The sequence below is a fragment of the Charadrius vociferus genome, unplaced genomic scaffold (genome assembly GCF_000708025.1).
Source record: "Charadrius vociferus isolate BGI_N301 unplaced genomic scaffold, ASM70802v2 scaffold475, whole genome shotgun sequence".
NCBI classification, from domain to species: Eukaryota; Metazoa; Chordata; class Aves; order Charadriiformes; family Charadriidae; genus Charadrius; species Charadrius vociferus.
In genome coordinates, this window is record NW_009648337.1 from 2,003,882 (window position 1) to 2,018,052 (window position 14,171).

The 14,171-nt window shown below is 39.6% G+C and overlaps 1 protein-coding gene across 1 annotated transcript; it reads left to right on the forward strand.

Annotated features, from left to right (window-relative positions):
• Nucleotides 1-6,593: 6,593 nt before the first annotated feature.
• On the forward strand, nucleotides 6,594-11,771 carry SNX20 (sorting nexin 20). Its single transcript, XM_009885067.1, has 3 exons — nucleotides 6,594-6,759; nucleotides 8,408-8,559; nucleotides 11,002-11,771. The coding sequence occupies exons 1-3, from the start codon at nucleotides 6,594-6,596 to the stop codon at nucleotides 11,668-11,670; spliced, it is 987 nt and encodes a 328-aa protein (XP_009883369.1). The 3' UTR covers nucleotides 11,671-11,771.
• The last annotated feature ends 2,400 nt before the right edge of the window (nucleotides 11,772-14,171 follow it).

The window sequence follows — 14,171 nt, forward strand, 5'->3', positions numbered from 1 at the left end:
GGCGGCTGGGGGGGACCCCGGGCCTGCTCCTGGGCTCGCACCCCGTCTGCCTTCCGTTACCAGTTTTGAAATGCTTTTACGCTCAGAGAATGTAAGTAATGCTACTGGGTATTTGATTTAATAAAAGCCGAATGCAGCTCCTCTTTAACCGACCTACTTTTGAACGCGACTGTCGCCTGGGTGCTGGTCTGTCTGACCCACTTGGCGTCAGTGCGTTTTATATATAGTGAACTCCTTAATGAAAGAATGAACTCCAGAATAGAAGAGTTGCTCAACAGGACAGTTATGTTTAAAGGTTCTGTTCATTCATTTAGCATTTCCAGAATACAGTATTTGTTTTCAGAGATTTTTTTTTTTTAACCACATAGTTTTCTAAACTCATGCTTTAAATTTCTTTTTAAAAACACTTCTGAAATTCGGTAGTGCTAGAAATGGACCTCCTACTAAGAAGTGTCTTTGGGGGGAAAAAAAAAAAAAAAAGCATGTAATCAAGTACCTAAGGTGGTTACAACAACGTTGACATACAGATAAACACTTTCCTAATTTCTTGGTATCTTCAACATTCCTTTAATACATATTTTTCTGCAATTTAGTAACACATGCAGCTCAACATTAGCTAAAGTAGAGGCTGTTCCCTATAGATCTCCAGAATCTAGATCAAGTGAGCAGATCCAGAGCAGCCCCCGTCAGGGCTGGAGTGCCCACTCCTGAGCTCTGATGCCACACAGGTCACTACCGCGGCTTTTGGCAGGAGGGCAGGGAGGCACAACACCGGCTTCTGTTATTGTGGGTATGTGCAGGATGGAAAGGACACAGTCTGGGTGTTGGAAACCAGCAGGAGTTTATTGGAAACTCCTGAGGAAATGGTGAGATTCCATCTACTATGGAATGAATGCTCACACTAATCATTTTACTTAGTCACTTAAGAGCAAAATTGCATTTTAAAGTCACATTTACTTTTTAAAGAATAAATAGTGGTGAAAAGACACTAAGATTTATACATTACATCTCTTCATTTTGCAGAAGGGCGCACAGTAAAGCCGAGCTATGTTCTGCTAATCCTCAAGGTGGCTATCTATACACAGCAGCTGCATTTTCTTCCGTTTGCAGAGCTGCCTTTTATGCTACTACAAAACGCATTAGCATGTCTGCGATAAATCCTGTTATCCCAAATGTCATTATGTTTACATTTTGGGTTTAAGTAAATTACACATGGAACGTGACTGTAAGTATTAGGCTAAATACACCATAATTATATTTGAGAATAAAAGGGGACAGACACATTACAAGAATAAAATATCGAAATACTCGATAGAAATTGACTACGCGTGGTATACCTAATAACTCAAAACCAAATAGTTAAAAATATTTCTCTAGTCCATGTTATTACGTACTTAACCAAACTGACCATCGTAGAGCACGGAGAAAGCCTGTCATCCTACAGACCCAAGGGCGCTTGTGAGATGTAACCCGAGCGAATGTGCTATTGACCCGCTGGGCGCGCAGTGCAGCCCTGCCTCACTGGCAAGCGCAGATGAAAGGCAGGCCAAGGCTGTTGTTTACTCTAGAGCTCCTTCGTACTCCCTTAGAAGTATAAAGGAGTTGTAGAGTGATAACAGGGCTTTGGCAGTGTAAAATGGGCCTGTTAACATTTCTTTCATGTTGAAAACCCTGTCAGTAACGCCAGCACGAGATACTTGCCATTAAGCAGCAAATTATTTCTTTAAACCACACTCCTGTTAAGAGAGACGTGTTTTGTAATAATGAAGTATGGTAAACAAATTCCACTTTCAAATGACACAACACTATACAATTAAACATTATATAAATAGCACAGAACAGAATTTTGTGCTGTGCCAGGATAGGAGTATGGTATTCATTTATCACAGCGTCACCCCAGTGCACCAAGTGGAGAATATTCATGCAGAACAGCTGAATTTTTCTGCTACTTCAAACACGGAAATGGTAGGTATTTATCCAGCTGCATTAAAAAAGAGAGGAAAGGCTCTTGTAGAAGCATCAAAGACAACATCACAGCACTTTCTAAATATTAGTTATGTGGTAAGAGTGAACTTGGACAACTATGTTATTTCTGCCTCCTCTTGTTTTTTCTGATTATCTACAGTTCTAATGAATGATTTGGTAAAATAAGTAAGGTTTAGTTACATAGTTTGGGGCCTGAAAGGGAAAAGCGGCACAGACTATGAGGTTGCCTGAAGCTCTATTTCCTAGGACAGAAGCTGAAGAGTGTTTTGTAATAGGGATATTACAGCCACATTCTTGAACAAGAACAAGACCTTGCTGTGCCTATAATAAAATGCCAATAAAAACTGGCAGTAAACTGCAGTTTGTATATAACATTGATTTATCTCACAATTTTTCAAGCTGATACCAGCTTTGTATTAGATGGTTAATTCTTGTGTCTGTCTGGGTTTATGTAATCTATCTGATTGGGAAAATGTGAACTGCCCAAATCAGGGTATAAATCAAGGCAGGATGTTTTACACTATTGCCGCAATCCCTTCTGGTTCTTTACCTATCAAAAGCACAAACATGGTCCTTCAATACAGGCATCCTTAACGTGGCATCACAAGGCTAGCTCATCTGGTGGCTGGTTACCAAGTTTTAGACGTGAACTTCCAGGTTAGTCTAGGAAGACTAACTTTTCGGACTTTTAGGAAAAAGGGGTCCTTTCATCTTAAATCGGTATGGAGGACCTAACTCCTATGACAACCACTTTTATGCGCTGCAGTGTTACGATTTTAACCGCGCCTCGCTCCCATGTTAGTGCAGAGCGCTCATTTGCCATATCCCTTGGTAGATGCATTTAACAGTGTGCTGTTTATGTATGCCAGACAAAGGCAGTGCTCTCACAGAATACAAACTCTGAAGAAGCCAGTGCATGAGGATCCCTTTCCGTCACTGACTATGACAGTATGCTTTTCCATTAAAATTTACCACAGTTTTATGAATAGTCAGGTAAATCGGTGGTGTAAGCGCACTTGCCCATCTCAGAATGGTACGCTGCCATTGTGAAAGTTCCCCTTCCCACTGCTTAACCCTTTACACAGCATTTGACTGTTGGAAGCGGAACTGAAAGTATAAAAAGACAGACACTAGTTACGCATTCTGCTAGCAAACATCACCGTATATGCTAGACTTTTTTTGAATGTGCTAATCAAGTAGAGGCTTAGGAAAGGGAAATGCTGCCAGACTAACAACACTGGGTCCCAGTGAAAGGCCAGGGGCTGTCTGGACCAAACCCAAGCTCGTGGGAGCAGGTTGAGGAGGAGCAGCCTGCTAAACCCACTGTGGGTGTCACGGCTCCTGGGTGCAAGGAACCCTTTCGGGAGCAGGCTGTGAGCATAACAGCGGGCTATATTGAGGCTGGCAGAATTCTTGCAGAACACCCGTGACTTGTAAATTATTTCATATCAGTCAGCCATGCTCATAATAACAGATTACACTTTTTTTTTTTTTTTTTAATTTGACTAGGACTTACTTATTCTGAAATAATTGGAAGTAGAGGTCATACTTAATATACTGAAAAATATACTTTCCTCTTTTCTTTTAGCTTTATCAAGAGCAGGACAATAGCGCTAAGCATCACAAAATAATACATTGCTTTTTGGCAACACATAAATTAACAGTTTCAGAATTCAAAGCTTAGATACATCTGTGAACTGTCAGCGTGAGTGAAAAGCACTGAAATCCCCCTTGGTTTTTGCTCACAATTGTAACCAAACCCATAAATCTAACTTTAAAGGAATGAGACTTGAGCCAGAGACCCATGCCTTGTCTACACTTAAAAGGGTTGGCTGGTATAGCTACACCTTAGAGCTGTATTGGCAAGCACAGATTTCTTTCTGGTGTAACTTAAATCACTTTCCGCATGGAACATGCTAAACTGGCTAAGGGACTCTGCCAATATAACGGCATCTACACTAGGGCTTTCGCCAGTGTGGCTGTAGCTGCATGGGAGTGATTTTTCATCATTCTGACAGCTATTTTGGCAAAACTTCTACATTTAGACTGGGTCCAAGTTAAAGTTGGCATTGTTTTATGTTGCAAATAAAGCAGAAGAGAAGCACTGCCAGTTTATGGCCCTGGTTTTACATTATTTTAAATTGTTTGTTCTAAAGGAATGTGTGGGGCAGGATCCATGTGGTCCTTTGGATGTTTGCCCTCCCACATTTGTGCTGCATTAAAATGGCTTGGTTTTTCAGTGAGTGAGCTTTGGCAATGGGGAAACCTACATTACTAAAAAAAGACAGCATCCATATTATTCACCCCAGAAACAGCTATCCTCATGCTTTAAAGCAAATTTCCAAAGTGAAGGGAACTGCAAAAGGAAGCATCCGGGCCAAAGGACGTGTGGATTATCATTCTTCAATTTGTCCTCAGTCCAACAAAGCATTTATGCACAGGATTAATTTTAGGCACACACATAAGCCCATTTAAAGTTTAGTAGTCATGTCAGATATGATAATGCTCCTTCTTGAACTTTAATTAAGCAGATATTTGAAATTAATCGTATGTTTAAGCACTGTGCAGAATTGGGATTTCTGTCAGAAGTTCAAGTTTACATAGAGTGAGGTATTTATTGTTGTACCATCTACATTTTCTTTCCTGAAGTGGATGTTAAGTCTGTATTTTAAAGATGTCCCAAAGGGCATATTTTACCACATAAGTACATTTACATATTTGGCTCTTTTTTCCTAATCTCTTCTTTGGCTAAGTGTGGGGTTTTTTTGGTATCAGAAATCCATGCAGAGAAGTTTACATTGATTTTGTAATTGTATTTACTGCTGAACTCTTTCCTCTGCCAGACATCGTGTTTGCATGTGTAATCCTGAGGCTGGGGTTTGCAAGCCTGCCCGTGCTGCTGGAGCTGCAGTGCGGACAGCAGGCCCTGCCTCAGCCGCAGGCACTGCAAGGGCTGTTCGAGGGCTGTTCGAGGCAGATAGGAAATTTCGTGCGTAATCACTCAGCACTGAACCAGTGAGCCAATTGGACGAGGAAGTCTGATTTAATCAAGTCTTCTTCCTTCCTTTTTGTAAAGCACAGAATGTGCCCGTTAGAAGAAAACACAGGGACATTTTTCTGCTTTTTGAAAATGCGAAGCAGGCTTTTCGTGACTTCGTCCAGACTACACATGCACCACAACTAAAAGCTCTTCAGCAGTTTCCAGGTGAGCATTCTGTGCCCTTTCGTTTCTAGTGTCACTTACAGCTCAGTGAGGCAGCTGGAGTGGCATTTAGCCTGAAACGGAACAGGATGAGTGTCTGTTCGAAGAAAAAATGTGTAATTTGTTTCAGGGGTTTTGTATCGTTTTGGATTTTTTTAATATTTCAAAATAAATAGTAGCTTAGTTAAAAGACTTTACAATGATTTTTAGCAGTTTCCTCACCTCTGTACTGCTTAACTGTGTGATACACAAGCGGAGGCAAAACGATACGTAGTAACATCCCTATCCAAAACCCTCTCATCACCCAACAACCACTGCTTGGGCATTATTTTTACACTTGTAGCAGAGGGACTTGTTTTGTTCAAAAGTAGATTGTTCTGTTATTTGATTTTTCACCTGTTGGCTGTATTGTAAGCAACACATCTCTCATGCTAACTAACAGAACACAGCACCCTGGCAAAGTTGTTAGGAAGTTCTTAGAACTTTTTCAACTGCTAGTATGACACAACGATGTAACAGGTAGGCTTTTGTGTTTGTTTGTTTTTTTAAAAAAAAACCACCCTGGGGAGACATTTATGCAGCAGAATGGCCAGAATGGTCTATGGACTAGAAGTATATTGTGTTATGCATTCTATCAGTATGTGGTAAAACAGTAGTCCTAGCAGAACAGGCATAGAGATCTACAAGCACAGCATATAGGTTAAAGAGACAAGTAAAAGGAGAATGCTTCTGTATAATAATTAGAAAACTCAGTTGTCCTTCCACCTCGCCATTGTCAGATCCAGTTGTTTTGTTCTCATAGTACAGAGACAAGTTTCTGGAGAGAACTTGAAACTGAAATATGAGAAAAGTATTATACTATTTTAGATATCGCCCTATTTTGCCCTACAGGTTGTGATTAAGAACACATGGCAAGTTTTGGAGTCTTGGGAACAGTAAATGCTAGCAGTGTAAGGGAGCCAGGCTGCTAGTTATACTAATTATCTCCAAGGTTTTAGTTCATCTGAACTCATACTTGCAACCTTGAGGGAAAAATACAAGGAGAAAAAAATCTGCCCCCAGGGAAGTTTACAGCAAAATTCTCATGGATAAGAGTGGGGAATGGAGTTCCCCACCTAATCTTACTCAACGTAGCTTCTTATGGTTTTCATGTTTAATTTTAATCTGCCAAAAAGATATCCAAACACTTTCAGTGGTAATGGTAATAGTAATGGTTCTTCAGTGGTAGCTATATAGATATTTCTATTTATTACTTTAGTTTTTATGAAACTACAGTTGCCCTCATACAATTCACAGGGAACAATGAGTAAGTCAATAAAAAAAAATTACCAGACTTTAAAGATGTTTTAAAGGCATGCTACTAAGAAATGCCATGTTTTTTGTCATCTTTCAGGGATAGCTTGCAATGGACGAAGACTCACACTGCACAACGGAAAGGGAACTGCTGGAAGCTGTAAGCAAGATTACTACGTTTTCTACCCCAAGTCCATCTGATGAAGAACAAAATGAACCGCAAGCTGAAATTTCATGTCAAGGGAGAAAAGAAAACCTGGAAAAAGATGACCTGCAAGGTTGATGCTATCCTTTAATTTTATTTTTCATGTAGCTATTTATGCCATTAATCTTTTCTATAAATAACTTTGCTTTATTTGTTGCAGCAGCACTCAGATTTACACTGCTATACTCCATGGAAAATAAGCCTTGATTAAATTTTTAGTCATAACATAGTGATAGTGAAACAGATGCACGTCCTTGTATGTATATACACACACAAAGTTTTCCTTTTAAATCCCTTGCGCCTAAAATGTATTCCAGATTTTATTTACACACCAGGGACCAAAACAGTGACCATCAAATGGCCTGTCTCGGGAGCGCATTTTCTGTACATCACAAAACTGAACTTCTTGGCTGTATCACCAAGGACACCAAGATTAAAGCTAATCTCTAGCAGTAGTCTCTCACACGCCTTACGAAGAGGCAGCACTGAACTTTTACTATGCCTAAGATTGCTGTTATCTGTTATTAAATAACGTTATATATAATCCAAAATATATATAATCTTATCAAGATTTTCAGCCTGCAAAGATGTCTAAAACACCACCCCTCTTAGGAAATATATGCTTTGCAGAGATTGATCCAAACCCTAAAGGCCTTGATAATTGAAACTGTATGGCTAAATGATTAAGAACATGTAAAAATGGGGCCACTGAAGGAGTACTACGGTGCCTTTACAATTCTATTTCTGCATCAAGCTGTTATCTTCCCATTCATTTGTGGTCATTCACCTCCATTGTCTGAATGTTACTTTGCAGACTGACTTCAGGTGACTGCATTGACAGAGACATTATTGATTGGAAATTGGGACTGGTATGCCCACTGAAATACAAATATCCCATTTCTTTTATCCACTTTGCTAGCCTATATGCCACCTGATGAAAACTGTTGTCAGTAGATTTCAAAGACGGAGAAATCACCCTTTTGAAAAGATACATCAAATTCCCCTGTAAGCAAACTCTTCAACCAGCTGTCCTACATTTTTATAGATGCATTTGTATGTATCTTTGTGTGTGTGTGGCTGTGGGGGAAGAGAAAAAGGAAGGGAAGGAGGTATACAAAATATTTGTAGCTGAACTGTGGCATCAGTTCAGGTACAAAAGAAAAAGGGGATGTGACAATTTCTCCTTCGGCTGAACTGGTTATCTGAGTTCCTCCTTTGAGGTTAGGATATTCATGTTTTCTCAGCTTTCACCTGTTACTGCACGAACCGAATATTTGGATAGGGTCAGCATTTGAATATATGTCTGAATTTGCAGCTGCATTGTACTGTCTCCTTTTAGCAACAAAGAAGCCTGGAGAAACATCTGATTCAGAAGACTGAGTCCACATTTCTTGGGGCTAATTCTGGGTTGGTGAAGCATACCTCCTGCTCAAACTGTGACCAAGGTCACAAACTGGTCATACAATACTTCTTGTCAGTATTTTTTCTATAACTTTGTATTCTGCAGCTGATTTGGTATCTTTCAAAATTTCAGACCATACTAGCTTTCCTCAAAGCATCTGGACCTGTCGTTATTAGCAGTGAAATCGCTTATGTTATCGGTCTTTAAGTCTTACTGTTACAGCAACAGAAATTCTAGGCTCACAGTTTCACAATAAAGGCATGAGTTTTCTTTCAAATGTAAAGATTATAATTTGAAATACCAACTATATTGTTTTTAGATTCCAATGCATCCCTAAGTCCCAACTCGTCAATGACCACTAAAGAGCTTCAGGAATATTGGAGGAATGAAAAACGCCAGTGCAGACAAGTCAAACTCCTTTTTGAAATCCCGTCAACCAGAATTGTAGAGCACCACTTATCTAAATATGTGGTAAGCTAAAAAATTAATATGTAAGAAGATCATTAATTTTTATTCACTCTACAGGGGTCTGCGCAGCACACAGCATGCCTCACTACATGAAAGCCTTACTGAGGGCCAAGTTTTGCAACCCATGATCATACTGAGTAGAACCTGTTCTCGCTGATCGTATAGGCATAGCTGGTGGAATCTACCCCTAAAAGAAAACCTCTGACAATCAGGTCACAAAACCTGCAGCAGTGGAAGAGTAATATCAAGTAAATTAGTAGCTTGAGTGTCCTTAACACCCAGAGGCTTGTCAAAATTAAGGAAATTCACACAGGTATAAATATATCAATATAGTTACACTTCCACTGAGCTAGCCTGCTGCAGCAACTGTATTGCATTTATATAACTTCCACATCAGAGACTTATGTTAGCACAAGCGCAAAATCCTTTGATGCTGACAATGTCTAAGACATCCTCCAGCTAGATCACTTAGGATAGTTCGCCATCCCTACCTAGAGCTCCATTAGATGGCATATTTCTGTCATATTTTTAAGGTGAAACATGAGTATGAGGGACAGGAACAACAGAACGGGTTGGATTTTTATATCTTTATTCACAGTACTGACGCTTGGTTTTTATTTCTGATCCTGCTCCTGGCCTTGAGGAGGACTGATCTAGAGTAAGTCTCTCTGAGTACTCCTGTGAAATTCAGATGCCTTGTTTGCAACAACCCCTGAAATTTGTAGATGAAAAATGCTAAGAATCATACTAGTGTTGCTGATACTGCATGATGCAGCAGAACTTGAAGCAGGTAAATGTTCTGGAGACTGTCCTAAGGTCTTGTTGCATGCTATACACACCTACTGAGATGTTGCCATTCTTGCATACATTCAACAGTATCCAGCTTGTTGAACAGTTAAAAATTATATTATTATTAACTTTATGAGAACAAGAGTATCATTCAGTGTATGTGCAAGTAGTTAAACTTAGTCATAAGTTACATGCCTAGGCAAAAAGATTTACATTACAACAACAATTTAGTCAATTTGAATGATAGTGTAATTAAATGGTATTTCTTCCCTTTTTCATGCACACTCCACAAATAAAAAAACAAGTACTTGTAAATTATTCACTTAGCTGCCCTTGATAAAATGATAGCTTAAAAAATTGCTCTTATGATTGTTTTGGATATGCATCAGGCACATACACAATTTTCAGCAGGGAGCAGGACAAAGTATAGGAAAACGTCACCGTGCTTACAAATGATAAGAGATCAGAGAAGTCAGCTCAAATTTGGAAACCTTTCAAGGAGCGCCTGTAAAGATCATTTATGAAGATTAAAAGAGAGGATTTGTCTTTAAGCAAAACCAGGGAAGATAATGAGACAGACACTAGTGCTAGTACAGGTTTGCACCCTTCAACAGCAGCAAAGAAAACAACTGGCAATTGTAGAACTGCATTTCCTGCATAATTCAATGTGAACAGGGCGAAGTTGAATGTGAACATGGTCATCCTCCAAAGGCCAGCAAGGTCAACCGTCCGTGTCCTTAGCTGGTGTACAGTGACACAGTTAAGCAGGCCTCAGTGGAGCTCCACTGGTTTAAACACATTAGGAATTTGGCCTTTCCTCAGCATCACTGTGCTGGGACCAGGACCAGAGGAGAATCTATTTGTACAACACATAACACACTTATTATTGTCATTTTGAGGCTAGTGAAGAGCTGAGGAAGGCACTCTTGAGTCCTGTTAGTGTGGGACAGCCTTGCTGTTAGCGAAAGATTTTGTATAGCAAACAGATTTTTGTAGAAATGTCACATATTTTGCATTATTTATATGCCAAGTAAGTTTGAATAACAGGACAATGATTTAGATGGGAAAAAAGGCTTTGGAGTTCCTCCATCTTATTTTTGCACACACCAAATATTACTGCCAAATAGTCCTTCTTCTTTCACAGCATTAATAACACCCCCAAATCCCTAGAAATGTCTGATACAAACAACATTTCTGAGTATTACGACCAATGTAAAATAGATTACATTCAATATTAGGTCTGGGAAAGCCATTCAGTTCACTGAAGATGATTGATTGCAGCAGTCATGGCTGTTATAAACAAAGTACAGCTACAGAAACGCTTTGTAAGTGATTTTACACGCTTCAGTCTGGTGCTGCTTCACCACTCCCAGCACCTTGCTGGATGGGATCTGTTAGTGTATTGTTTATCTACAACTTATTTACATGCCAAGGCCAAGTCTGGTGACAAAAGTCCAAAACAGCAGGAGGTGGGAATTATTAATTTGATGGCTGCACACTTCAAAGATCAGGCCTACGCTGACCACGCACCATAATCTCAGGCAGCAACTGATTCAGCAGCACTACTATAAGCCATAGCAATAACAGACAAAATCTGACTGCACTGGGGCTAGAATGGTCCTTCTCATGCGTATTTTTCTGTTTTATTGGTTTTAGATGTATAAAATCATCATTTTGCAAACAGGGAGTTTTGACAGCAACAAGTCTGTAATTGAACGGCGTTATTCAGATTTTGAGAAGCTGCACAGAAATCTGCTGGAGGAGTTTAGTGAAGAAATGGAAGATGTGGCCTTTCCCAAAAAAACTCTAACAGGGAACTTCACAGAAGAAATAATCAATGAGAGAAAATTAGCCTTCAAGGACTACCTGAGACTTCTATATTCAATGAAATATATCCGAAGATCAAAAAAATTTATTGACTTTTTAACAAGACTGGAGCTTCAGGAAGCATATGGTTGCCTGCGGGGTGGCCACTACACCAAAGCTTTGGAAATCCTTTTAGAAGTCATTGGTCTGCAGGAAAGGCTGACAAGAGGCAATCCTGTCTCAGTTGTCCCCACTCTCTGTGCTATCGTGGTGTGCCACAAGGATCTGGAAAACCCAGCAAGTGCCTTTGAATATGGAGAAAAAGCTCTATCACGCCTTCGTGTGCATACCAGCCACAGGTATTATATTCCATTGTTAGAAGCAATGATCCCTTTGGCATATGAACTTGGCAAGGATTTTCTGTCTTTGCAAGAAAAACTGGAAGAATGGAAGGCAAAAAAAGATCCCATACGAGTTTTTACCCTGAAAGAACTTGCAGTTCGGGAGTATGTACAATGAACACGGGAAACCATTTCATTAAAGAGCAAAGCTGTCAGCTCCTTTTCCCAAACACAAACTCTTGGAAGAACTGGAAATTACCTGTTTGGCTAACATAACTTTCATTACTAGAAAAAATTAAATCTCTTTCATGTTCAAAAGGGACATTAACATTTATGTTGGAAAATATTATATTTACTCCACAGATATGAGGAGCACCTAAGCTTATTAAGGTTTTTGGAAAGAAATTTGCAATAAAAAATCATTTATGATTTGCTTATTTTGAAAATAGCCAATTTTGTGTGAAAAGTCAGAATAGGAAAATACAATTAATAAAGCAGTTATGAACCTGCAGAATCGGAGGCATTGCTTGCTCATGTGGAAACTACTTCCTTTCAAGAAGAGAAGTATCTCCTCAGTCAATGCAATCTAAAGGATATACCTTCAGTCACTGAATGTAGTTTTTTACTCCTCCAGCTGAAGCCTGGTCAAACAACACTTGCCATTTATGAGAATGATGGGATCGGTCCTATTCCCACTGAGTCAACAGCTGTTGGTGGTAGGACCCAGGGGGAAGGTTTGCAATCAACTTTGGTGGGAGCAAAAAGTACAAGCAGTGATCTATCAGAGATGAGGGAACATGCTTCATTTCCCTTTTGTAGCTGATACAATTTTTGACTTGCATTGAGGCATATTCTTGTTTGGGGTGTGTAGCTCTGACCAGGCTAGAAAATTTGTACCATGTGTGCTCTATACATAATGGAAAGGAACCACAGAAGAGTGTTGTTGAGGAGAACATCTGGCTAATATAATGCTAGCATTTAATTCTGATTATCAAGCTGAGAGACACATGGTTAACAGACAGTCTGTGTTAAGCATGTGCTTCTCTGTTGCCTTTCAGAGGTTTATGTAAATTGGGTGTTGCCTTAGTTTTACAGCCTGGTAAACCATGCAAATATCTTGGTGGCACTGCGATGTTACAGCTAATTCTTTCAGGGGTCCAACCCACATATACAAATACTAAGCGTGTCTTGGCCCTAACACTCCTGTGAAAGCTTCATAAAAGCTGAAAAAGTCTCTATTTACCTGCTTCTGTAATTTACTTCAACTCTATTATCTCTCCCATACACTTATTTTAACAATTTCGTAAGTTAATTGCCATAAATATTGTAATTAACATGTCATGCTAGCATAGGTCATTATTCTCTGCTGAACATAGTCCACTGAGTACTTTCAGGCCCATTCTACAGGTACAGATACTACATGCATCACAATGACACTATCTATAAACTAGGAATAACTGTATTAACTTACCTTCCAGACACATAAAAGAATCTCCTAATTGAAAGTGCACCGAATCTGAAAAACATTGCTGTGCATTGTTACAAGAAGAATGGCTTGGAAAAAATACAGAATAATAGGAGTGTCTAGGGTGGAAAGTTAATATTTTAAGTAGCTATTAACAGCTAGGAATTAAACTCAAAATATGTGGATTACATGTTATTTGACAATTATTGTTTTTTCTAGTTATACCAGAAGTAAGAGAATTAAGAGTAATTAATTAAAAGACTTAAGGACTAATCTTCCCACAACATACCATTGTAGGACAGTTAAAATGCATCAAAAGTATCACCTTCTTAGAGGATCATGTCTGACTCAGTAACAACGTGGCGAAGAAAAAAAGCACGTCTGGGGTCCGCACCACACTCGCAACTTGGAGTTAAGGCAGAAAGGAAGCATGGCCATCGTGCTGCTTTATCTCCACAGCAGTTTGTGGTGAAAGACCAAAAGAATAGGGAAAAATAATTTCCCCCCTTTTGCTCCCTCCCCTCACTGTGTGCAGCGTCCCAGGCACAGCTGCCTTGGATTCTCCTCAGGTTCCTATGGGACTGTACACGGGTAGCTAATTGTGTCCACAGACCCTCACCTGACTAAAAGATTAGAGAGTCCACAAGTACATGCTGTCTAGCAAGGGTAAGTACCAGGAAAGGAGCACATCAGAGAGATCTTACTTAACCTTTAATTGTGGTAATACTGTAACTTTCCATCTCCGAAGGATTAACTGATCCAGAGCTAACCAATTTTTGTTGGCATGGCAGTGCACTTTAGGAATATGAGGAGGTGCTATTTGGATAAGAGAAAAATTTACATAATCCAAAAGGCACTAAAATAAACAGTGCCAAAAACCCCCACTGTTTTGTTGGTATAAGCCAAATTTCTTCTGAGAATGCTTTTCCATATAACATACTAGCGGAGTTTTGTCAGCAAAATGGTCCTACAATAGGTCACTTTATCCCTGTGCACCAGAAGGCAGAGGTCAATCTCCTTGTATTACGGGGGAAAATTAACTAAATAAATACAGGAATGGTGTGAAGAAAGAAAAATGTGTCAGATAATTCCACCCACACTGAACTTCTTTAATGGAGAGCCTTTTCAGTGGGGCAGCTCTGGCAACCAGTCAGCCACAATGTCTTCAGAGCTACCCAGGACGAATATATCATCTCCCTCACTCAAAGGGCTGA

What these genes read in the sequence shown, in the direction of transcription:
- SNX20 (XM_009885067.1), top strand. Translation starts at nt 6,594, where the DNA reads ATGGACGAAGACTCACACTGCACAACGGAAAGGGAACTGCTGGAAGCT. An exon ending in GGAAAAAGATGACCTGCAAG is followed by an intron (nt 6,760 to 8,407) that starts GTTGATGCTATC and finishes TATTGTTTTTAG; the next exon opens with ATTCCAATGCATCCCTAAGT. An exon ending in ACCACTTATCTAAATATGTG is followed by an intron (nt 8,560 to 11,001) that starts GTAAGCTAAAAA and finishes TATTGGTTTTAG; the next exon opens with ATGTATAAAATCATCATTTT.